General features: G+C 43.2%; 1 protein-coding gene across 4 annotated transcripts in view; it reads right to left on the bottom strand.

Moving 5' to 3' along the window:
• The window catches only part of LOC106603388 (transcription initiation factor TFIID subunit 1), a 55,333-nt gene that overhangs the window by 23,441 nt on the left and 5,096 nt on the right, over positions 1-26,796 (bottom strand). For 2 of the 4 annotated variants that reach the window (XM_014197006.2, XM_014197007.2), the window contains exons 3-17: positions 20,123-20,246; positions 18,701-18,817; positions 16,712-16,837; positions 16,233-16,474; positions 15,898-16,119; positions 15,393-15,641; positions 9,231-9,432; positions 8,912-9,052; positions 3,250-3,417; positions 2,981-3,111; positions 2,769-2,876; positions 1,451-1,624; positions 1,137-1,310; positions 852-956; positions 291-491 (exon numbers count right to left, since the gene is read on the bottom strand). In XM_014197006.2, coding sequence (XP_014052481.2) covers positions 291-491; positions 852-956; positions 1,137-1,310; positions 1,451-1,624; positions 2,769-2,876; positions 2,981-3,111; positions 3,250-3,417; positions 8,912-9,052; positions 9,231-9,432; positions 15,393-15,641; positions 15,898-16,119; positions 16,233-16,474; positions 16,712-16,837; positions 18,701-18,817; positions 20,123-20,246 — 2,484 coding nt within the window. The remainder of the gene's footprint in view (positions 1-290; positions 492-851; positions 957-1,136; positions 1,311-1,450; positions 1,625-2,768; positions 2,877-2,980; positions 3,112-3,249; positions 3,418-8,911; positions 9,053-9,230; positions 9,433-15,392; positions 15,642-15,897; positions 16,120-16,232; positions 16,475-16,711; positions 16,838-18,700; positions 18,818-20,122; positions 20,247-26,796) is intronic. The other 2 variants (XM_045717069.1, XM_014197009.2) reach the window with 1 other exon arrangement.

Raw genomic sequence — 26,796 nt, 5'->3', positions numbered from 1 at the left:
TATTTGGCACTTAATAGACACATACTATGTATTGTTTTTACTTAACCTCTGGAGATGGGAAAACATGTTTTTCATGAAGTTGAACATGTACTCGTCATGACATAATTTGACAATTTTGTGAAATAAACCTATTGTTTGTTTGTTTACCTAAAAGGGACTTATTTTGTGGAACAACTCATTTGACAATGTGTGTGTGGTGGGTGGGTGTGTGTGTGTGTGTGGATTTGCAGATGTCATAATGTGTGTGTGTGTGTGTGTGTGTGTGTGTGTGTGTGTATCGTAAGGTATACCTGCAAGAAGTCTCTGATATGGGTGTTGGCTCGTTTGGAGTTGGGTCCAGGGACCTCATAGAGGGGACACTGCTGGCCGACCACAAAGATGTCTACCAGCTCTCTAATGAAGTAGCCCTGCCGTGTACGCAGCACCAGGAAATCTGTCTCTGGCATCTTGTGGAGGTAGATGGGGGCACGGAAAAGGTTGTTCTCAAAAGCCTAAAAGAAAGACACAGATTTGCAATTAGGTCTCTAAATGTTCTCTTTCTAGGTATCAGGCTATTCACATTCACAGTGAATGACTTTTTCAAACATCAATGAATTGTCATGTGACTGACTGTAATGACTGTGGTACTGACCGGCAGCAGCTGAATGAATAGTCATGTGACTGACTGTAATGACTGTGGTACTGACCGGCAGCAGCTGAATGAATAGTCATGTGACTGACTGTAATGACTGTGGTACTGACCGGCAGCAGCTGAATGAATAGTCATGTGACTGACTGTAATGACTGTGGGACTGACCGGCAGCAGCTGAATGAATAGTCATGTGACTGACTGTAATGACTGTGGTACTGACCGGCAGCAGCTGTCCGGGGTGCAGGGATCCCAGGAACGGTGAGGTGTGGCAGTACACGGTCTCTCCGTACTTACAGTCTGGAGCTCCAGGGTCCTTCCCTGGTTTCTGAGGGAAAACAGCCATGTTTCACGTTAATTAGACCTTAAAATGCATTTTCTTCACATAAAAACAACTCATATCAACAGAGGAAGGAAAAGAACGACTGAGGTGGTTCAGCTTTTAGTAAATGCTAAACAATGTTGAAACAAGGGAAATGGTAATTGAAAGACTACTGCAGTGACTCACTCTCTTGTAGTAGTTCTTGATCTTGGTTGCCATGCCGACTTGCATGATGAGTGGAGGATATTCCTCGCTGTACTCTGCCAGAATCAGGTCTCCGTCTTTCCCTGTCAGGTCCTGAGCTGTACGCATGAAGAACATGTCACCTCCACCGGAAGCCTGGCGCTCTTGCTCTCGCATCTACAGGCACAAAAAGGGACATTTAACACAAATCACACAAACAAGGTTATCAACACAGACAGAGAGGCAGAAGCATTCTTGACGACCTGTGTCAAGACGGAGAGAAAGATGGAGGTGAATGAGGTGTGCTGGGGCCTCACCTTGGCCTTCTTCTTGATCTGTTTGAGTAGGGGCTGGGCTGCGTGGGGACCTGGCTGGGACAACGTCCCGAATGAGTACTTCTTCAGAGAGGGCCGGTGGAACCCGCGCAGCTTCATGGGTCCCATGTGAGTAGGGAAGAACGGCTGCCTCAGCTCCACTGCAGGGATGGAGTGCTGGAGAGAAAGATAGACAAGGAAATGTTTCATATAGCATATGCTAACTACAGTGTTGTTAAGATTATCCTACACTATAGTTAACCCATAAGAGTCTATGCCCTGTCTAAGACGGGGGTGGTTCTACTTAGCTATTTTTAATACATGTATTTAATCCTTTATTTTTGGCAATAACCAGTTTAAGAACTGTCTAAACCGGGGGTGGGGTTCTACTAAGCTATATGGAATTGTTTAAAGAAGGTCATACCAAGGATCATTTTGCTATTTGATTTGGAATTTTAAGACCTCTTGAAGTCTAAACATTTTTTTAAATAGAACAAATTTCTTTAATGAAAAACAAAATTCATCCTTACTGCTATTAGCCCATACAAATGCATTGAATAACAGATTCACTACATGAAACAACAGATAGTCCAGCCAAAAAATCTAAAGGACGTTTGTTCTGAAATGTCTGTTCTACATCTGAGAGATACTGTATCTCTTTTTTTTGAGTCGTGTAGGCCAAACCGTTCTGATTTTCGGGATGTCTCATGGTCTGACAAACACCTCTCTAGCTCTGTCACCTTTCAGATGCGGAAGTGTGACACTGGTGATGTGGTGGATTGAGATGCATCCAATGCAAAAAAAAAAACAGATCTCTATATTAAACTGACAGATTTTTATGGGGATTTATTATTATTATGCTAATTAGATTTCCGCGGGGGTGTGGACATCGACCTTAAAGCTACAATATGTAACTTGTTGTGCGACTCGACAAAATTTACATATAAATGTGAGTTATAGATATTTAATTCTCTTTAAAAGCAAGTCTAAAAAGTGTTAGATATGTTCTATGTGCGCTATTTCTATGCTTCCCGTTACCAAGTTTAGTTTTTGCGTCTTTTACTTTGGGTTTCGTACACCAGCTTCAAACAGCTGAAAAGAACGATCATTTTATGGAAAATATATTTCAGAGCGGTTTAGATTATTCTCTACACAATGACTGCTTGTTTTGTCACAAACTGAATTTAGGTGAACTATTTGAATTTTAGCAACCAGGAAATTGCAGAGTGATTTCGGCATAGTCCATCTTTAAGATGATCCTCTTTAACTGCTAATCAACCTGTATAGGAACAGAGCTCACAGGAGAGAATCTAGTGCCCACCTGAATGATGTTGCCACCGAAGGTGCCCCTCAGGCCTTGCTGCTTAGGATAATAGAACTCATCATTGGACAGGTTCCATGGGTCCTTCACCTCAGGCTGGGACATGTTCTGTAGGCAGCAGACAAAACAGAAAAGGAGTTAGAACAGGTTAGTTCAGGGACTGTAGTCCCTGTTGAATGGCAGATCTATGTTATGTTCCAGTCCTGTAGTACCTGTTGAGGCTCATCCTTTATGACCCCAGTCTTCCCCAACAAGATGCGACTCTTCTTTAGTGATGACTCCTTCTTGTTCTCCTTGGACGGAGAGTGGGACATACACTCAGACTCCTTCTCATCTGGGATTTCTGCAAGAGGCCAAATTTAGAGATTAGTGGATAGATCAAAGCATTCAATAGGTTACAGAGACCATCAAGATATTTCAGATCTTGTTTAAACTGACTGAAAAACAGTGTACACACAGTTCACTAAGAAAGGGGCAGTACCTAAAATGATGTTCTCATCGTTGGGGTCCAGGGTGAGGACAGGGGGTGAAAGCATGCGGTCCATGGCCTGGTCGTCCCAGATGATGTTGTCCTCCCAGCGCCCGTACACCAGCTCCTCGTTGTCAATGGGGAAGATGGAGAACCAGGGGGCATCGTCTTCATGAGTGGCTATGGAAAGACCAATAGGAAAACAGTAGTGATAGATTTACTCTCTCTTTAGAGTGGGGGTCTCCAACCTTTTCTAGCATGAGAGCTACTTCCAAAAAATGTACATGTCACAAGCTACTCATTGTTTTCTAGCTCCTCTGCCCTGCAACTCTTCTCCTGGTCCTTTGCGTACAAGAGAAAGTAGTGCACTATGTTTTCTGTTAATATACCTGGTCAAATAATGGTTAATAAACAACTAAGGAGGCTCCTATAAATTCACCGATTCCCCCCACCAAATTCTGTTTTATATTTTCTCAAATTATGTTCTCAGTTTGATTTTTCCTGGTTTTAGAATTGTGTTGTTTTTCATTCTCAAAATTAGAATTGTTCATAGAGAAACAATTGAATTGGATGTTCTGAGTCCATATCAATGTTTAAATCACATAAAAAAACCATTTTTCTTTGGTCTTGAAGAAAATAAAAATTGTGTGTGTAATCATGCCCTTTACGTCCACATCTAGCGAGTGAGGAATGTGCCATGTAATGTGACGGTCTAGCGATGGTTCTGGAGCCTATTTCTGGTGCTCATTTTATGGCAAAGTTCGCAACTAAGAAATAATATACTGAATAAAAATTTTAAACGCAACATGCAACAATTTCAAAGATTTTACTGAGTTACAGTTCAAATAAGGAAATCAGTCAATTGAAATAAATTCATCAGGCCCTAATCTACAGATTTCACATAACTGGGAATACAGATATGCATCTGTTGGACACAGATACAATACCTTAAAAGGTAGAGGCGTGGATTAGAAAAACAGTCAGTATCTGGTGTGACCACCATTAGCCTCATGCAGTGCGACACATCTCCTTTGCATAGAGTTGATCAGGCTGTTGACTGTGGCCTGTTGTCCCACTCCTCTTCAATGACTGTGCGAAGTTTCTGGATATTGGCTGGAACTGGAACACGCTGTTGTACACATCAGTCCAGAGCATCCCAAACATGCTCAATGGTGACATGTCTGGTGAGTATGCAGGCCATGGAAGAACTGGGACATTCTCAGCTTCCAGGAATTGTGTACAGATCCTTGCGACATGGAGCCGTGCATTATCATGCTGCAACATGAGGTGATGGCGGTGGGTGAATGGCACGACAATGGGCATCAGGATCTCGTGACAGTATCTCTGTGTGTTCAAATTGCCATCAATAAAATGCAATTGTCTTCATTGTCCATAGCTTATGCCTGCCCATACCATATCTTCACCGGCACCATGGGGTACTCTGTTCACAACGTTGACATCAGCAAACCGCATGCCCAAATGATGCCATACACGTGGTCTGCGGTTGTGAGGCCGGTTGGACATACTGCCAAATTCTCTAAAACGACACTGGAGGCAGCTTATGGTAGAGAAATTAACATTCAATTCTCTGGCAACAGCTCTGGTGGACATACATGCAGTCAGCTGACAATTGCACGCTCCCTCAAAAATGGAGACATCTGTGGCATTGTGTTGTGTGACAAAACTGCACATTTTAGAGTGGCCTTTTATTGTCCCTAGCACAAGGTGCACCTGTGTAATGATCATGCTGTTAAATCAGCTTCTTGATATGCCACTCCTGTCAGATAGGTGGATTATCTTGGCAAATTATACAACACTCACAGGGACGTAAACAAATTTGATCCCAAAATCCAAGAGAAATAAGCTTTTTGTGCATATGTAACATTTCTGGGATCTTAGAGCATTTATATGTTTGTTCAATACATACAAATTACAGTGCATTCGGAAAGTATTCAGACAACTTGAATTTTTCCACATTTTGTTATAGCCTTATTCTAAAATGGATTAAAAAAAAATGTCCTTCATTAATCTACACACAATACCCCATAACGACAAAGCAAAAACAGATTTTTAGAAATGTACGCAAATTGCAACAAAAAAAAACAACTGAAATATGACATAAAGTTGAAGTCGGAAGTTTACATACACATGTTGGCGTCGTTAAAACTTGTTTTTCAACCACTCCACACATTTCTTGTTAACAAACTATAGTTCTGGCAAGTCGGTAAGGACATCTTCTTTGTGCATGACACAAGTCATTTTTCAAACAATTGTTTACAGACAATTTTCACTTATAATTCACTGTATCGCAATTCCAGTGGGTCAGAAGTTTACATACACTAAGTTGACTGTGCCTTTAAACAGCTTGGAAAATTCCAGAAAATGTCGTCATGTCTTTAGAAGCTTTTGATAGGCTAATTGACATGATTTGAGTCAATTGGAGGTGTACCTGTGGATGTATTTCAAGGCCTACCTTCAAACTCAGGGCCTCGTTCCTTGACATCATGAGAAAATCAAAAGAAATCATCCAAGACCTCAGAAGAAAAAATTGTAGAACTCCACAAGTCTGGCTCATCCTTGGGACCAAATTCCAAACGCCTGTAGGTACCATGTTCAACTGTACAAACAATAGTACGCAAGTATAAACACAGTGGAACCATCCAACTGTCATACCGCTCAGGAAGGAGACGCGTTCTGTCTCCTAGAGATTAATGTACGAAAAGTGCGAAAAGTGCATATCAATCACAGAACAGCTGCAAAGGACCTTGTGAAGATGCTGGAGGAAACAGGTACAAAAGTATCTATATCCACAGTAAAACGAGCCCTATATCGACATAACCTGAAAGGCCGCTCAGCAAGGAAGAAGCCACTGCTCCAAAACCACCATAAAAAAGCCAGACTACGGTTTGCAACTGCACATGGGGACAAAGATCGTACTTTTTGGAGAAATGTCCTCTGGTCTGATGAAACAAAAATAGAACTGTTTGGCCATAATGACCTTCGTTATGTTTGGAGGAAAAAGGGGGAGGCTTGCAAGCCGAAGAACACCATCCCAACCGTGAAGCACTGGGGTGGCAGCATCATGTTGTGGGGGTGCTTTGCTGCAGGAGGGACTGGTTCACCACACAAAATAGTTGGCATCATGAAGGAGCAAATTGATGTGGATATATTGAAGCAACATCTCAAGACATCAGTCAGGAAGTTAAAGCTTGGTCGCAAATGGATCTTCCAAATGGACAATGACCCCAAGCATTCTTCCAAAGTTGTGGCAAAATGGCTTAAGGACAACAAAGTCAAGGTATTAGAGTGGCCATCACAAAACCCTGACCTCAATCCAATAGAAAATGTGTGGGCAGAACTGAAAAAGCATGTGCAAGCAAGGAGGCCTACAAACCTGACTCAGTTACATCAGCTCTGTCAGGAGGAACGGGACAAAATTCACCCAACTTATTGTGGGAAGCTTGTGGAAGGATACTCGAAACGTTTGACCCAAGTTAAACAATTTAAAGGCAATGCTAACAAATACTAATTGAGTGTATGTAAACTCCTGACCCACTGGGAATGTGATGAAATAAATAAAAGCTGAAATAAATCATTCTCTCTACCATTACTCTGACATTTCACATTCTTAAAATAAGGTGATGATCCTAACTGACCTAAGACAGGGAATTTTTACTAGGATTAAATGTCAGGAATTGTGAAAAACTGAGTTTAAACGCATTTGGCAAAGGTGTATGTAAACTTCCGACTTCAGTATTCAGTATGTTTACTCTGTACTTTGTTGAAGCACCTTTGGCAGCGATTACAGCCTTGAGTCGTCTTGGGTATGACGCTACAAGCTTGGCACACCTGTATTTGGGGGGTTTCTCCCATTCTTCTCTGCAGATCCTCTCAAGATCTGTCAGGTTGGATGGGGAGCGTCGCTGGACAGCTATTTTCAGGTCTCTCCAGAGATGTTCGATCGGGTTGAAGTCCGGGCTCCGGCTGAGCCACGGAAGGACATTCAGAGGCTTGTCCTGAAGACACTCCTGTGTTGTCTTGGCTGTGTGCTTAGGGTCGTTGTACTGTTGGAAGGTGAACCTTTGTCCCAGGCTGAGGTCCTGAGCACTCTGGAGCAGGTTTTCATCAAGGATCTCTTCATACTTCACTCCATTCATCTTTCCCTCAATCCTGACTAGTCTCCCAGTCCCTGCCGCTGAAAAATATCCACACATCATAATGCTGCCACCACCATGCTTCACAGTAGGGCTGATGCCAGGTCTCCTCCAGAAGTGACACTTGGCATTCAGGCCAAAGATTTCCAACTTGGTTTCATCAGATCAGAGAATCTTGTTTCTCATGGTCTGAGAGTCATTAGGTTCCTTTTTGGCAAACTCCAAGTGGGCTGTCATGTGCCTTTTACTAAGGAGTGGCTTCCGTCTGGCCACTCTACCATAAAGGCCTGATTGGTGGAGTGCTGCAGAGATGGTTGTCCTTCTGGAAGGTTCTCCCATCTCCACAGAGGAACTCTGTCAGAGTGACCATGAGGTTCTTGGTCACCTCCCTGACCAAGGCCCTTCTCCCCCGATTGCTCAGTTTGGCCAGACGGCCAGCTCTAGGAAGAGTCTTGGTTGTTCCAAACTTCTTCCATTTAAGAATGATGGAGGCCATATTTTGGTACCCCTCCCTAGATCTGTGCCTCGACACAATTCTGTCTCGGAGCTCTACGGACAATTACTTCAACCTCATGGCTTAGTTTTTGCTCTGACATGCGCTGTCAAATGTGGGACCTTATCTAAACAGTTGTGTGCCTTTCCAAATCATGTCCAATCAATTTCATTGACCACAGGTGACTCCAACAAAGTTGTAGAAACATCTTAAGGATAATCAATGGAAACAGGATGCATCTGCGCTCAATTTCGAGTCTCATAGCAGGGTCTGAAAACGTATGTAAATAAGGTATTTCTTTTTTTTAACATTTGCATACATTTCTAAAAATCTGTTTTCACTTTGTCATTATGGGGGACTGTATGTAGATTGATGAGGGAAAAAATGAATTCAGTCAATTTTAGAATAAGGCTGTAACGTAACAAAATGTGGAAAAAGTCAAGGGGTCTGAATACACTGTATATACTTACTCATGATATACTTCTTCCAGGTAAGCCTACTTTGTAGTTAATATTTAAGTGAGAAGGTTTTGGGGAAAGTATTTCTGCAAACCCACAAGATGGTTATCACATCAACTGGCTACACACGGGAGTGATAGAAAAACGTGCGCCCACACAGACAGACAGGGACAATATTGTTGGAAATTAATTGGCAGATATTGTTTTAGGTTTGGCTTTTTTAGCCAATAAAGGCTAACCACGAGTTCTGGCCTTGGGATAATATCAATGTTGCATTGATTAGATAGTAGCTGGGAGCTTGAGGTGTCTGATACTTGTGAGGTTTGTTTATGACAGTTTGCGGTGAAACGTGAAAATTGCATGTACTTTCAGAATTGTTTGGCGAGCTACTCATAGGTGGGCTGCTAGTAGCTCGCGGTTGACCTACTGGAGCCCCCTGCTTTAGTGGTACTTTTTAACACATCAATTAACGGAGATATGTAGGAATATGTTGTAATATCACATTATTCATCATTCTAAAAGTAAATTACACTCTACAACAGATTCCAGGTAAAATAGCCTCATAGTACCATGATGGTCGTGGTGGTGTTTGTCCCTCTTGGAGCCAGAGCCGATGGAAGGGGCTTTGGGCATGGGTGGAGGAGTGGGGGGCACCAGCTGAGAGTTACTCCTACTCAGACCTGTAGAGTGTAGATAGACATCATGAATACCTAGATAACCCAAAGCAGACAAATACACAACAGTTATAACAGTTTATATTTGCCACTTTTGTCCTAAGTCCCCAAGACAATTGGGTTTTTTGCTTTGGTGATAGGATATCAATGAGGTAGGAATCTCCATTATGCAGGTCAGTCTGTTAATTGGTACTGGAGTGAGTGGGTCTCTCACCCTGCTGTGCGTTGTAGGCATTGGCGTTGCGGGTCATGCTGGAAGGCAGCCACCCTGCCAGACTGGCTCGCTGGGTCTTAGTGCCCTTGTGTTTCACGTCCTCTCCGTTCCAAATGATGTCGTCCTCCCACTGAAGCTGGGTGACCATCAGGAAGAGCTCATTCTCCAGGGCCTGTTTGTCCTTCTCGTCACCACTGCCATCCTAGACAAAAAAAAGACAGAAATACACACAAATAATAAGTCTTTAAATCATGTTGTCTGTTCTCTTCTAAATTATTATTTATAAAACATTTTAGGGGGTAGATCAGTTTTAATATTGTAAATTCCATCAATGTAATTGTCTGCATCATTTCTAATCCCCCATATATATATTTTTTTTAAATATACAGTTGAAGTCATTTACATTTACATTTAAGTCATTTAGCAGACACTCTTATCCAGAGCGACTTACAAATTGGTGCATTCACCTTATGATATCCAGTGGAACAACCACTTTACAATAGTGCATCTAAATATTTTAAGGGGGGGGGGGGTTAGAAAGATTACTTTATCCTATCCTAGGTATTCCTTAAAGAGGTGGGGTTTCAGGTGTCTCCGGAAGGTGGTGATTGACTCCGCTGTCCTGGCGTCGTGAGGGAGCTTGTTCCACCATTGGGGTGCCACAGCAGCGAACAGTTTTGACTGGGCTGAGCGGGAACTGTGCTTCCTCAGAGGTAGGGAGGCGAGCAGGCCAGAGGTGGATGAACGCAGTGCCCTTGTTTGGGTGTAGGGCCTGATCAGAGCCTGAAGGTACGGCGGTGCCGTTCCCCTCACAGCTCCGAAGTCAGAAGTTTACATACACTTAGGTTGGAGTCATTTGTCATTACCTCTGGACGAGGTACTGTTGCCGGACACTCTGGACGAGGTACTGTTGCCGGACACTCTGGACGAGGTACTGTTGCCGGACACTCGGGACGAGGTACTGTTGCCGGACACTCGGGACGAGGTACTGTTGCCGGACACTCGGGACGAGGTACTGTTGCCGGACACTCTGGACGAGGTACTGTTGCCGGACACTCGGGACTGGGCTGACGCACTGGAAGCCTGATGCGTGGTGCTGGATGTGCCAGTTTGAGGACACGCACCTCAGGGCTAGTGCGGGGAGCGGGAACAGGCTGAGTTGGACTGGGCTGACGCACTGGAGGCCTGGTGCGTGATGCTGGCTGTGGATATACCGGACCTTGGAGGCGCACAGGCGGTCTTGACCGCACCTCCTGCACAACCCGTCCTGGCTGGATGGAACTAGTAGCCCTGTACGAGCGGAGTGCTGGTACAGGGCGAACTGGGCTGTGCAGGGGCCTGATGGTTGCCGTGCGTAGAGCGGGCGTAGGGTAGCCTGGACCTAGGAGGCGCACCGGTGACCAGATGCGCTACGCAGGCATCCTCCTACCAGGCTGGATACCCACTCTAGCACGGCATTTGCGAGGGGCTGGGATCACTCGCATTGGACTGTGCGTGCGTATGGGCAAGAATGTGCGCACTTCTGCATACCTCAGTGCCCTCCACTCCATACGTTCCTCATAATAAGCACGGGGAGCTGGCTTAGGGCTCACCCTTGGCCCAGCCAAACTACCCGTGTGCCCCCCAACATTTTTTATTGGGGGTGCCTCTCTGGCTTCCTCGCCAGCCGTGTTCCCCGGTAGCGTTCCCGGTCCTCACCAGACTTCCTCCATGGGCCCTCTCCGGCCAGAATCTGCTCCCAAGTCCATGACTCGAGACAGTCCACTCGTTGCTCCTTCCTCCGCTGCTTGGTCCGTGTTTGGTGGGTAGTTCTGTCACGGGTGTCGTAATGTAAAGACCAAGGCGCAGCGGGTTGCGTGCTCATCATAATTTATTTATATGAAAACACGGGAAAAACACGAAAACAAAGAACGACAGGAACAGTTTTGCAGGCTAACTAAAAGCAGTGCAAAAACAACTACCCACAATACGACAGGTGAAAACAAGCTCCCTAAATATGACTCTCAATCAGGAACAACGATGTACAGCTGTTCCTGATTGAGAGCCACACCAGGCCAACAAAGAATTACAAAAACTAGAACAGCCCCTAGAAATACAAAACACAAGAACATACCCAACATAACCCCTCTACAATACACACACACCAATAATCCCCCAAAACACTCTACACAAAATATCCCTCTTATCTAAACATATACACAAAACCATGAAAACAAATACCTGCTGCCACATCCTGACCAAGCTACAATAACAAATAGAACCCTATACTGGTCAGGACGTGACATTACCCCTCCCCCCCAAAGGTGCAGACCCCGTATGCACCTCAACAAAACCCCCGAAAATAAACCCCTAACTAAAGGGAGGGAAAGGAGGGTGGCTGCCGTCAACGACGGCTCCTGTGCTACACCCCCCCCTCCCCAAACCTCCTACAGTGGAGGTGGCTTAGGCTTATCTAAACATATACACAAAACCATGAAAACAAATACCCTCTGCCACGTCCTGACCAAGCTACAATAACAAATAGACCCCTATACTGGTCAGGACGTGACATCATTAAAACTCGTTTTCAACCACTCCACAAATTTCTTGTTAACAAAATATAGTTTTGGCAAGTCGGTAAGGACTTCTACTTTGTGCATAGCACAAGTAATTTTTCCAACAATTGTTTACAGACAGATTATTTCACTTATAATTCACTGTATCACAACTCCAGTGGGTCAGAAGTTTACATACACTAAGTTGACTGTGCCTTTAAACAGCTTGGAAAATTCCAAAAAAAGATGTCATGGCTTTAGAAGCTTCTGATAGGCTAATTTACATAATTTGAGTCAATTGGAGGTGTACCTGTGGATGTATTTCAAGGCCTACCTTCAAACTCAGTGCCTCTTTGCTTGACATCATGGGACAATCAAAAGAAATCAGCCAAGACCTCAGAAAAATAATTTGTTCATCCTTGGGAGCAATTTCCAAACGCCTGAAGGTACCACGTTCATCTGTACAAACAATAGTACGCAAGTATAAACACCATGGGACCCCGCAGCCGTCATACCGCTCAGGAAGGAGATGCGTTCTGTCTCCTAGAGATGAACGTACTTTTGTGCGAAAAGTGCACATCAATCCCAGAACAACAGCAAAGGACCTTGTGAAGATGCTGGAGGAAACGGGTACAAAAGTATCTATATCCACAGTAAAACGAGTCCTATATCGACATAACCTGAAAGGCCGCTCAGCAAGGAAGAAGCCACTGCTCCAAAACCACCATAAAAAAGCCAGACTACGGTTTGCAACTGCACATGGGGACAAAGATAGAACTTTTTGGAGAAATGTCCTCTGGTCTGATGAAACAAAAATAGAACTGTTTGGCCATAATGACCATTGTTACGTTTGGAGGAAAAAGGGGGAGGCTTGCAAGCTGAAGAACACCATCCCAACCGTGAAGCACGGGGGTGGCAGCATCATGTTGTGGGGGTGCTTTGCTGCAGGAGGGACTGGTACACTTAACAAAATAGATGGCATCGTGAGGAATGAAAATTATGTGGATATATTGAAGCAACATCTCAAGACATCAGCCAGGAAGTTAAAGCTTGGTCGCAAATGGGTCTTCCAAATGGACAATGACCCCAAGCATTCTTCCAAAGTTGTGGCAAAGTGGCTTAAGGACAACAAAGTCAAGGTATTGGAGTGGCCATCACAAAGCCTTTACCTCAATCCTATAGAAAATGTGTGGGCAGAACTGAAAATACGTGTGTGAGCAAGGAGGCCTACAAACCTGACTCAGTTACACCAGCTCTGTCATGTGGAATGGGCCAAAATTCACCCAACTTATTGTGGGACGCTTGTGGAAGGCTACCTGAAACGTTTGACCCAAGTTCAACAATTTAAAGGCAATGCTAACAAATACTAATTGAGTGCATGTCAACTTCTGACCCATTGGGAATGTGATGAAATAAATAAAAGCTGAAATAAATCATTCTCCCTACTATTATTCTGACATTTCACAATCTTAAAATAAAGTGGTGATCCTAACTGACCTAAGACGGGAATTTTTACTAGGATTAAATGTCAGGAATTGTGAATAACTGAGTTTAAATGTATTTGGCTAATGTGTATGTAAACTGTATATAGTACCAGTCAAAATTTTGGATACACCTACTCATTCCAGGGTTTTTCTTTGTTTTTACTATTTTTTAGATTGTAGAATAATAATGAAGACATCAAAACTATGAAATAACACTTGCTTAGTTAAATAAAAGGTTAAATAAAAAATAAAACCTTTAAAATATGGAATCATGTAGTCAGCAAAAAGGTTTTAAACAAATCAAAATATATTTTATTTTTTGAGATTCTTCAAAGTAGCCACCCTTTTCCTTGATGACAGCTTTGTACACTCTTGGCGTTCTCTCAACCAGCTTCATGCGGTAGTCACCTGGAATGCATTTCAATTAACAGGTGTGCCTTGTTAAAAGTTTATTTGTGGAATTTCTTTCCTTCTTAATGCGTTTCAGTCAATCAGTTGTTTTGTGACGAGGTAGGGGTGGTATACAGAAGATAGCCCTATTTGGTAAAAGACCATGTCCATATTAGGACAAGAACAGGTCAAATAAGCAAAGAGAAACGACAGTCCATCATTACTTTAAGACATGAAGGTCAGTCAATCCGGAATATTTCAAGAACTTTGAAAGTTTCTTCAAGTGCAGTCGCAAAAACCATCAAGCGCTATGATGAAACTGGATCTCATGAGGACCGCCACAGGAAAGGAAGACTCAGAGTTACCTCTGCTGCAGAGGATAAGTTCATTTAAGTTAACTGCCCCTCAGAAATTGCAGCCCAAATAAATGCTTCACAGAGTTAAAGTAACAGACACATCTCAACATCAACTGTTCAGAGGAGACTGCTTGAATTAGGCTTTCATGGTCTAATTGCTGCAAAGAAACCACTACTAAAGGACACCAATGAGAAGAAGAGACTTGCTTGGGCCAAGACACACGAGCAATGGACATTAGACCGGTGGGAATATGTCCAAATTAGATTTTTGGTTCCAACCGCCGTGTCTATGTGAGACGCAGAGAAGGTGAACGGATGATCTACGCATGTGTGGTTCCCACCGTGAAGCATGGAGGAGGTGGTGTGATGTGGTGGGGGTGGTTTGCTGGTTACACTGTCAGATATCAATTTTGAATTCAAGGCACACTTAAACAGCAAATGAGTAGATGTGTCCAAACTTCTGACTGGTACTGTATATATTTAAAAATATATTTTCCTTTATTTTTTCACCTAACCCTTCCACCCTTCTCCTAATTGGAGTAAACTAATGGACAACAACCCTTAAGCTTCTACTTCCAGCTTATACATACTATATACTGTACATTTTACAGACACAGTATATTTTACAATAGTTATCCTTTGTTTGTTTTTAGTCCCATCCTTCAGCTACCCTCAACCCCTCTCATCTATCTCGGAACACCATCCAGTTTTGATTTCTATTTGCCATATATTTTTCAACTGTGCTGTTTCACAAAAGTTCTGAAGCTTTCCAGTCTCATAGTTTCTACAGATTGTAAATTTAAGATAAAGATTTTTGCTAAGAGTATTATTACATTACAGCTATCTGCAGAGTTAGCTCCAGGTAATTGTTGCAATTCTTCAGCCATTCCTAAACTTGCGACCTAAAACATGCTACCTATGGACAGTACCAAAACAAATGATCTAATGATTCTGTCTCTTCGCAGAAAAATCTGCTCTCTTCTAACTTAGAGTTGTAGCTAGAAATGGGTGATTGATTCTTAAAAAGGGGCAATCTGCAGTTGCTACATCCATTTTTGGACGTATCAATTAATGATAGGTACCCATTGATTCTTGAAGAATATAACTTATTACTCATTAGCTTAGTTCAACAGTCCTACTCCCCCAGAACCCAAAATATATGATTGTTTTACTGCAATGTTTGTAAACAATGTAATATGTTTGTAAACAAACACTGTATAGCCTCACTACATGGTTAAAGCTATCAAGAGTGGTTACATTTCTTAAGCCCCATCCCTCAGCTTTTTACCAAAATCGTGGTGGGAGGGCGCTTTGTTATTGTTTCAACTGCTGAATGCCCCTTTAAGGAACTCCATGATATCTAATCCTAAAGCGTCAGTGTAGTGTATGGGTGCTAACCTCTTTGGGATGTTGTAAAGGTGGCGGTGGTTCTGGCCTCTCCCGTTTCTCCTGCTCATCGTCGTCCTCCTCCTTCAGTCTGAAGCCGTAGTGGAAGCCACTGCCATCGTCAGGGACCCCCATCATGTCGTACCAGAGCTGGGCCGGACCGTAGCGCCACTCTGCCACCTTGGGCCTGGACTCTGCCACCTTGTCCCCGTCTCCAGAGGTCTGGGAGAACTTGGACTCTATTGGGGCCATCATGGTGATCTGGGGCAGAGTCACAAGGAATGAACTATTGAAGACTTTCTTATAGCAATCACTTTTGTCCATTTCCTTTTGTAAGGAGAAAGATCCCATACAGAACTATACTGAGACTGAATCACATTACTAAACCTAATAAGCTCTCATAAATTAGCTGTGACAAACTATACTGGTAAATAACCACACAGTGTCAAAGGGATTTCAAACAAGTTTTCACAGTCCTACATATCTTTGACTAAGACCATTGTTGTTGCACACCGACCTCGTCGTCAGACATGCACTGTTCTGGGGGTGGAGGTGGGGCGTATTCATAGTCCCAGCCAGACTTCTTCTCTGGTCCCTGCTGCTCCATGGGCTCAGCGCCCTCTGGTGGGGGTGTCCCTGGCTGAGGGTCGCGGTGCTTCCTCTTCCTCTTTCTCCGTGCGCTCCGCCACACCGACGGCATGTTCTTCCCAGGGCCAAACAGTCGAAGGAACCGCAGCACCTGGAGGGATTCAGAGGAGTGGATAGGTATTCATTTTGAAATGTTTTAATCATCCAATCACAACTCTCTGTTATGTGGTGTACTATATAGTGTTTCCAAAAAGGACAGCTCACCCTTCCAGGCCTGAACTCTGGGAAGAGCTGTGTGACGCCAGGTAGGGCTTTGGCAGCATCCTTCTGCATGATGCCAGCCAGGGGCAGGCTGAGGCAGGCTGGAGAACCCCCTGACCCAGGGCCTGCAGAGGGCCGGTCTGTCTCCGATTCAGAGTCTGAGGAACTGCTGAAGTCCACTTTGTCTACCAGAGAGGAAGGAGCGATGATGGAGGGCAGGATGATCCCATCTCCTTCATCCCCAACTGTGGATAACACAATAGCATACACTGGGGTTAGAGCCCCTCTGATGAGTGCTAACTTACTAGCATGTATTCTTGACATTAAATACATCAATATCCCTGTTTACTTTTTAACTGATTATGAAGAATTATGCTTGTACAGTACAAGAACAAAGTATATTTTCACTGGCACTAGATTGATCAGACAAAATAAATGACAATTGACCGCCACCCTTTGGCCCTTCCTTATCTGATCCTTACCACTTGCAGACGTGGGAGAGGAGTCGTCTTTCTTGCCACCAGGCGTGGGAAGACATGGAGGAGGTGGAGGGGGCATAAGCTTGGCATCAATATCCTCACAATCCGCATCATAGTCATCCTCATCATCTGAGACAGAGATAGAGAGAGAAAAAAGTATCCAGTTACCGGCTATGCAAAGTCTCTGATGACTATGGAGGAAATGAAATAAGCTTCATTTATCTGTTCTGGTAACCTAGGGTACAAGCACTTCTAGAGGTCTGTGTATAGGATATACAGCTGAAGTTGGAAGTTTACATACACCTTACCCAAATACATTTAAACTCAGTTTTTCACAATTCCTGACATTTAATCCTAGTAAACATTCCCTGTCTTAGGTCAGTTAGGATCACCACTTTATTTTAAGAATGTGACATGTCAGAATAACAGTACAGACAATGATTTATTTCAGCTTTTATTTCTTTCATCACATTCCCAGTGGGTCAGAAGTTTACATACACTCAATTAGTATTTAGTAGCATTGCCTTTAAAATGTTTAACTTGGGTCAAATGTTTCGGGTAGCCATCCACAAGCTTCCCACAATAAGTTGGGTGAATTTTGGCCATTCCTCCTGACAGAGCTGGTGTAACTGAGTCAGGTTTGTAGGCCTCCTTGCTCGCACACGCTTTTTCAGTTCTGCCCACAAATTTTCTATAGGATTGAGGTCAGGGCTTTGTGATGGCCACTCCAATACCTTGACTTTGTTGTCCTTGAGCCATTTCGCCACAACTTTGGAAGTATGCTTGGGGTCAATGTCCATTTGGAAGACCCATTTTCAACTAAGCTTTGACTTCCTGACTGATGTCTTGAGATGTTGCTTCAATATATCCACATAATTTTCATTACTCATGATGCCATCTATTTTGTGAAGTGCACCAGTCCTTCCTGCAGCAAAGCACCCCCACAACATGATGCTGCCACCCCCGTGCTTCACGGTTGGGATGGTGTTCTTCAGCTTGCAAGCTCCCCCTTTTTCCTCCAAACATAATGATATTCATGATGGCCAAACAGTTCTATTTTTGTTTCATCAGACCAGAGGACATTTCTCCAAAAAGTACGATCTTAGTCCCCATGTGCAGTTGCAAACCGTAGTCTGACTTTTTTATGGCGGTTTTGGAGCAGTCTAGGCTTCTTCCTTGTTGAGCGGCCTTTCAGGTTATATCGATATAGGACTTGTTTTACTGTGGATATAGATACTTTTGTACCTGTTTCCTCCAGCATCTTCACAAGGTCCTTTGCTGTTGTTCTGGGATTGATTTGCACTTTTCGCACCAAAGTACGTTCATCTCTAGGAGACAGAACGCGTCTCCTTCCTGAGCGTTATAACGGCTGCGTGGTCCCATGGTGTTTATACTTGCGTACTATTGTTTGTACAGATGAACGTGGAACCTTCAGGCGTTTGGAAATTGCTCCCAAGGATGAACCAGACTTGTGGAGGTCTACAATCATTTTTCTGAGGTCTTGGCTGATTTCTTTTGAGTTTAACATGATGTCAAGCAAAGAGGCACTGAATTTGAAGGTATGCCTTGAAATACATCCACAGGTACACCTCCAATTGACTCAAATGATGTCAATTAGCCTATCAAAAGCTTCTAAAGCCATGACATAATTTTCTGGAATTTTCCAAGCTGTTTAAAGGCACAGTCAACTTAGTGTATGTACATTTCTGACCCACTGCAATTGTGATACAGTGGATTATAAGTGAAATAATCTGTCTGTAAACAATTGTTAGAAAAATGACTTGTGTCATGCATAAGGTAGATCTCCTAACCGACTTGCCAAAACTATAGTTTGTTAACAAGAAATTTGTGGAGTGGTTGAAAAACTAGTTTTAATGACTCCAACCTAAGTGTATGTAAACTTCCGACTTCAACTGTACATACATAACAGCAGGTGTTCTTAATTTTTTATATACTCATTATATGTGAATAGTTGCATGGGTATTACTGCACCTGTTCTCCTGGTAGGCTGCAGGCTTCCCATGGCCTGACGATACTTCTTAGTCTCATCTTCAGCCACCTCGTTGATGTCAGAATAATCAACTGCATCGGCATCGTTCTTCACCCAGCCTGCATAAGAAACAGGACATTAAAACGTCACTCATTTATCACAGCATTTACAGACATACAACTTACAAACACAACTAAGAAGCATATTGACTGTTCATGTTGAGCCATTTAAATGACAGTTCTCAGCCACAGAACTCCCCTAGCCCAGTTTTAACCTGAGTGGAACTCTGGTCTGGTTTTACAACATAACCCACCTTGCAGGTTATTAGCCGCCCGTAGCTGTGCCTGTTTGGCAACACTTTTCATATGTAGATCCGTAATCGGTAGATGGTTCTGATTAGGAGGTTGTCTTTGCATTGCAGAGCAGTGCCCACCCAAAAAATAATGAAATCCAATTTTTGTAGATGCGCGTGCGCCCCCCCCCATGCCCTAAAACGGAAGGTTACTGTTAAAATAACTGTACTTACTGTTATTACCTGTAATCATGTACACAGTACCTTCAGAAAGTATTCAGACTCCTAGACTTTTTCCACATTTTGTTGTGCTACAGCCTAAATTTAACATGGATTAAATTGAGATGTTGTGTCACTGGCCTAAACACAATACCCCATAATGTCATTATGTTTGAAAAGTCATTAAGCATTCAACCCCTTTGTTATGGCAAGCATAAATCCAACACATTACTGAGTACCACTCTCCATATTTCCAAGCATAGTGGTGGCTGCATCATGTTATGGGTTTGCTTGTAATCGTTAGGACTGGGGAGTTTTTTAGGATAAAATCGAAACGGAATCCTAGAGGAAAACCTGGTTCAGTCTGCTTTCCACCAGACACTGGGAGATTAATTCACCTTTCAGCAGGACAATAACCTAAAACACAAGGCAAAATCTACACTGGAGTTGCTTACAAAGAAGACATTGAGTGGCCGAGGTACAGTTTTGACTTAAATGTACTTGAAAATCTATGGCAAGATCTGAAAATATTTATCTAGCAATGATCAACAACCAATTTGGCAGAGCTTGAAGAATTCTGAAAACAATCATGGGAAAATGTTGCACAATCCAAGTGTGGAAAGCTCTTAAGAGAGACACAGAAAGACTCAGTTGTAATCGCTGCAAAAGTTGCTTTTACAAAGTATTGACTCAGGGGTATGAATACCAATGTAAATTAGATACTTCTGTATTTCATTCTCAATAAATTAGCAAACATTTCTAAAAACAGGTTTTCACTTTGTCAAATCGATTTAGGCTGTAACACAACAAAATGTGGAATAAGTCAAGGGGTATGAATACTTTCTGAAGGCACTGTACATGACAGACAGCTCTGTAGGGCTAGGAACTACCCCACCCACAGCCTTACTCTTACCCTCTGAGTCTGTGCCCCCTGTCTCTCCATCCTCGTCCAGATCGTCCTCCTCACTAGCAGTGATCTCTGTGATGAGGTTGCCCAGTCCCAGGGAGCCCAGGCCAGCCAAGTGCTTTTTGGATTCCTGAGGGTGTGGAGGGAAATACCATTGTCAAACAACCACAGCATTTGATATGCCCAAGTGTATTGGAAAATACCAGGTGTTAACATTTCTGTCTAGAAAGAACATTTATAAAAGTACCATTGCACAAAGGACAGTGGACAAGTGATCAACATACTGTATCTCATACTGCATCTCTCTGTATCTCATACGGCATCTCTCTGTATCTCATACTGCATCTCTCTGTATCTCATACTGCCTCATAATGCATCTCTCTGTATCTCATACTGCATCTCTCTGTATCTCATACTGCATCTCATACTGCATCTCTCAGATATAGGACAGACACTTCAGAACAAACTTCCTTCTGATTTTTTGATGGGGTGTCCACATACTTTTGTATATATAGTGTTTATATATAGTGTAACAAGAAACCCATAATCAGCAAATGGACATCTCAGTCCTGTTGTTGGGCATACTGTTGTGCAGGGATGGGGGAACTCAGCCGGGTTCTGAACTTACTGTTGAGAGTTAGAATAGTAGAATACACAAGGTGCAATTTCGAAATTTGGTTGTGCATCAGCATTTTCTCTTTTTATGTCAGTCACTGTTTGTTTTCACTCTCAATCAGATTTCATATTAACATGACATAAGTCATGGAAAAATCCACTGCATGACAAAATGTGTAGAATTGCAGCAAATTGTTATAAAATTGCTAAATCTTCTCTTTGGCCAATGGCAAAATTATGTAGAATTGCAGCAAACTTGCTTTAAAATTGAACAAAACATTCTCTACGCCCCAAGGCAAAATGTTGTGTGGTCACGATACCAGAATTTTGACTTTGGACTTTGTACTCGATACCAAAACGATACCACTGAAAAAAATACAAGGTATATTAGCCAGTCACAGAACGGCACTTGATTCTGACAGATAAACTCAGCTACTGCTCTGTTCAATCATTGGGCATCTTTTGAGTTCAATATCATTACATTTGTAATTGTTTACGTCAAAATGTTTCAAAGACATCCATTAAATTAAACTTATTTTGGGTAACAGACATACAACAAAATGTACAATGTGGACCCTGAGGATATTCATTAAAAGTATGAATTAAAATGCTTGTTTCCAAAGTGGTCCTCAATGGTAAAAACAATAACACATATGATTAAAAGTCAAGACAAAATTACAAACAAACATAAATACATTCATTGATATTGACATCCTAGAAAGTGGCACTATTCACTGCACTTTTCCCAAAACTTAAAAATCAACCGTATTCATTTCACATTGCGTCCTTAAAAGGCACCCGAGTGGCGCAGCGGTCTAAGGCACTGCATCTCAGTGCAAGAGCGTCACTGTAGTCCCTGGTTCAATAGCACCCTTAAATAGTATGGCGCCGGAGGGGAAGGCTGCTGTCTTATCGGCTCTTAATCAACCATGCTATTTTTTTTTTTTTTTCGCGTTGTTTGTAACTAATTTTGTACATAATGTTGCTGCTACCGTCTCTTATGACCGAAAAGAGCTTCTGGACATCAGAACTGCGATTACTCATCCTCAAACTGGACAAAGAGTTCTTCTTCAATGAGTCGGACGGGAGGGATATAATACAGACACCCGACCAGGCCCAGATTCCCGTTATTCGCTGGAGAAGGAAACGCAGATTTAGTGGAAAGAGATCAGGGTGCCTTCTGAGGATCAGGCGACGAGTAGCTAATCTGCCCACGCCTTCCGTCCTGCTACCTAACATTCAATCCCTGGAAAATAAATGGGATGAACTGAAAGCACGTTTATCCTACCAACGGGACATTAAAAACTGTAATATCTTATGATTCACCGAGTCGTGGCTAAACGACGACATTAAGAACATACAGATGGCGGGTTATACACTCTATCGGCAGGACAGAACTGCAGCCCCTGGTAAGACACGGGGCGGGGGCCTATGCATTAATGTAAACAACAGCTGGTGCACGATATCTAAGGAAGTCTCAAAGTTTTGCTTGCCTGAGGTAGAGTATCTTATGATAAGCTGTAGACCACGCTATCTACCTAGAGAGTTTTCATCTGTATTTTTTGTAGCTGTCTACATACCACCACAGACCGACGCTGGCACTAAAACCGCACTCAATGAGCTGTATACCGCCATAAGCAAACAGGAAAACGCTCATCAAGAGGCGGCGCTCCTAGAGATTGAGGACTTTAATGCAGGGAAACTAAAATCAGTTTTACATCATTTCTATCAACATGTTAAATGTGCAACCAGAGGGTAAATAATTCTAGACCACCTTTACTCCACATACAGAGACGCGTACAAAACTCTCCCTCTCCCTCCATTTGGCAAATCTGACCATAATTCTATCCTCCTGATTCCTGCTTACAAGCAAAAATTAAAGCAGGAAGCACCAGTGACTCGGTCTATAACAAAGTGGCCAGATGAAGCAGATGCTAAACTACAGGACTGTTTTGCTAGCACAGACTGGAATATTTTCCAGGCAACATTCGCACTGAGCTAAAGGGTAGAGCTGCCGCTTTCAAGGGGTGGGACTCAAACCCGGAAGCTTATAAGAAATCCCACTATGCCCTCTGACGAACCATCAAACAGGCAAAGCGTCAATACAGGACTAAGATCGAATCGTACTACACCGGCTCCAATGCTCGGCAAATGTGGCAGGGCTTGCAAACCATTACAGACTACAAAGGGAAGCACAGCCGAGAGCTGCCCAGTGACACGAGCCTGCCAGACGAGCTAAACTACTTCTATGCTCGCTTCGAGGCAAGTAACACTGAAACACGCATGAGAGCATCAGCTGTTCTGGACGACTGTGTGATCACGCTCTCCGCAGCCGATGTGAGTAAGACCTTTAAACAGGTCAACATTCACAAGGCCGCAGGGCCAGACGGATTAGCAGGATGTGTACTCCGAGCATGTGCTGACCAACTGGCAAGTATCTTCACTGACATTTTCAACCTCTCCTTGTCTGAGTCTGTAATACCAACATGTTCCAAGCAGACCATCATAGTCCCTGTGCCCAAGAACACTAAGGTAACCTGCCTAAATGACTACCGACGCGTAGCACTCACGTCTGTAGTCATGAAATGCTTTGAAAGCTCACAACACCATTTTCTCAGAAAACCTAGACCCACTCCAATTTGCATACCACACCAAAAGATCCACAGATGATGCAATCTCTATTGTACTCCACACTGCCCTTTCCCACCTGGACAAAAGGAACACCTATGTGAGAATGCTATTCATTGACTACAGCTCAGCGTTCAACACCATAGTGCCCTCAAAGCTCGTCACTAAGCTAAGGACCCTGGGACTAAATACTTCCCTGCAACTGGATCCTGGACTTCCTGACGGGCCGCCCCCAGTTAGTAAGGGAAGGTAACAACACATCCGCCACCCTGATCCTCAACATGGGGGCCCCTCAGGGGTGCATGCTCAGTCCCCTCCTGTACTCCCTGTTCACGCATGACTGCACGGCCAGGCATGACTCCAACATCATCATTAAGTTTGTTGATGACACAACAGTGGTAGGCCTGATAACCGACAACGATGAGACAGCCTATAGGGAGGAGGTCAGAGACCTGACCGTGTGGTGCAAGGAAAACAACCTCTCCCTCAATGTGATCAAGACATAGGAGATGATTGTGGACTACAGAAAAAGAGGACCGAGCACACGCCCATTCTCATCGACGGGGCTGTAGTGGAGCAGGTTGAGAGCTTCAAGTTCCTTGGTGTCCACATCACCAACAAACTAACATGATCCAAGCACACCAAGACAGTCATGAAGAGGGCACGACAAAACCTATTCCCCCTCAGGAGCCTGAAAAGATTTGGCATGGGTCCTCAGATCCTCAAAAGATTTTACAGCTGTAACGTAGAGAGCATCCTAACGGTTTGCATAACTGCCTGGTATGGCAACTGCTCGGCCCCTGACCACAAGGCACTACAGAGGGTCCTCTATACCATGCCGTGTCAGAGGAAGGCCGTAAAAATTGTCAAAGACTCCAGCCACCCTAGTCATAGACTGTTCTCTCTGCTACTGCACGGCAAGTGGTACCGGAGCGCAAAGTCTATGTCCAAGAGGCTCCTAAATAGCTTCTACCCCCAAGCCATAAGCCTCCTGAACAGCTAATCAAATGGCTACCCAGACTATTTGCATTGCTGTCCCCCCCTCCCCACCCCATCTGGAACACTGCTGCTACTCTCTCTTATTATCTATGCACAGTCACTTTAACAACATGTACATACAGTTGAAGTCGGAAGTTTACATACACTTAGGTTGGAATCATTAAAACTCGTTTTTCAACCACTCCACAAATTTCTTGTTAACAAACTATAGTTTTGGCAAGTACGGACATCTACTTTGTGCAAGTAATTTTTCCAACAATTGTTTACATACAGTGAAATAATCTGTATCTCAATTCTAGTGGGTCAGAGGTTTACATAAACTAAGTTGACTGTGCCTTTAAACAGCTTGAAAAATTCCAGAAAATGATGTCATGGCTTTAGAAGTTTCGGATAGGCTAATTGACATTGAATCAATTGGAGGTGTACCTGTGGATGTATTTCAAGGCCTACCTTCAAACTCAGTGCCTCTTTGCTTGACATCATGGGAAAATCAAAAGAAATCAGCCAAGGCCTCATAAAAATAATTGTAGACCTCCACAAGTCTGGTTCATCCTTGGGAGCAATTTCCAAACGTCTGAAGGTTCCACGTTCATCTGTACAAACAACAGTACGCAAGTATAAACACCATGGGACCACGCAGCCGTCATACCGCTCAGGAAGGAGACACGTTCTGTCTCCTAGAGATTAATGTACTTTGGTGCGAAAAGTGCAAATCAATCCCAGAACAACAGCAAAGGACCTTGTGAAGATGCAGGTACAAAAGTATCTATATCCACAGTAAAATGAGTCCTACATCGACATAACTTGAAAGGCCGCTGAAGCAAGGAAATAGCCACTGCCCCAAAACCGCCATAAAAAAAGCCAGACTACGGTTTGCAAATGCACATGGGGACAAAGATCGTACTTTTTGGAGAAATGTCCTCTGGTCTGATGAAACAAAAATGAAACTGTTTGGCCGTAATGGCCATCATTATGTTTGGAAGCAAAAGGGAGGCTTGCAAGCTGAAGAACACCATCCCAACCGTGAAGCACGGGGGTAGCAGCATCATGTTTTAGGTGTGCTCTGCTGCAGGAAGGAATGTTCCACTTCACAAAATAGATGGCTTCATGAGGAATGAAAAGTATGTGGATATATTGAAGCAACATCTCAAGACATCAGTCAGGAAGTCAAAGCTTGGTCGCAAATGGATCTTCCAAATGGACAATGACCCCAAACATACTTCCAAAGTTGTGGCAAAAAGGCTTAAGGACAACAAAGTCAAGGTATTGGAGTGGCCATACCAAAGGCCTGACCTCAATCTTATAGAAAATGTGTGGGCAGAACTGAAAAAGCGTGTGCAATCAAGGAAGCCTACAAACTTGACTCAGTTACACCAGCTCTGTCTTCCCTGTTGCTCAGTTGGTAGAGCATGGTGTTTGCAACGCCAGCATGGTGTTTGCAATGCCAGGGTTGTGGGTTCGATTCCCACGGGGGGCCAGTACGCAAAAAAATAAAAAAAGAATGTATGAAATGTATGCATTCACTACTGTAAGTCGCTCTGGATAAGAGAGTCTGCTAAATGACTCAAATGTAAATGTAAGGAATGGGCCAAAATTCACCCAACTTATTGTGGGAAGCTTGTGAAAGGCTACCCGAAATGTTTGACCCATGTTAAACAATTTAAAGGCAATGCTCCCAAATACTAATTGAGTGCATGTAAACATCTGACCCACTTGGAATGTGACGAAAGAAACAAAAGCTTAAATAAATAATTCTCTCTACTATTATTCTGACATTTCACATTCTGAATACAAAGTGGTGATCCTAACTGACCTAAGACAGGGAATTTTGACTAGGATTAAATGTCAGGAATTGTGAAAAACGGAGTTTAAATGTATTTGGCTAAGGTGTATGTAAACTTCCGACTTCAACTGTATTACCTCAATTACCTCGACACCGGTGCCCCCGCACATTGACTCTGTACCGGTACCCCCTGTATATAGCCCCGCTATTGTTATTTACTGCTGCTCTTTAATCATTTGTTATTCTTATCTCTTACTTTTCTTTTTAAAACTGCATTGTTGGTTAAGGGCTTGTAAGTAAGTTACATTTCACTGTAAGGTCTCCACCTGTTGTATTCGATTTGATTTGGTTCGAATCCAGGCTGCATCACATCCGGCTGTGATTGGGAGTCCCATAGGGCGGCGCACAATTGGCCCAGTGTCGTCCCGGTTTGGCAGGGGTAGGCCGGTCATTGTAAATAAGAATTAGTAATTAACTGACTTGCCTAGTTAAATAAAGGTTAAATAAATAAATAAAATATACTGACCAGCAGACAGTGTAGTGGTTTCTCTTACTTAGACAACCTTGTCCAAATGAAAACCTTTGCCTGCGTTTACTTACTACTTCTATAAAAACTAAATATTGATCTCCAAGGGGAGGCTATTCCATAGACAAA

This window comes from Salmo salar, chromosome ssa04, assembly GCF_905237065.1.
Source record: "Salmo salar chromosome ssa04, Ssal_v3.1, whole genome shotgun sequence".
NCBI classification, from domain to species: Eukaryota; Metazoa; Chordata; class Actinopteri; order Salmoniformes; family Salmonidae; genus Salmo; species Salmo salar.
The sequence above is the reverse complement of the archived record's forward strand: the minus strand, read 5'-3'. Positions and strand labels throughout refer to the sequence as shown.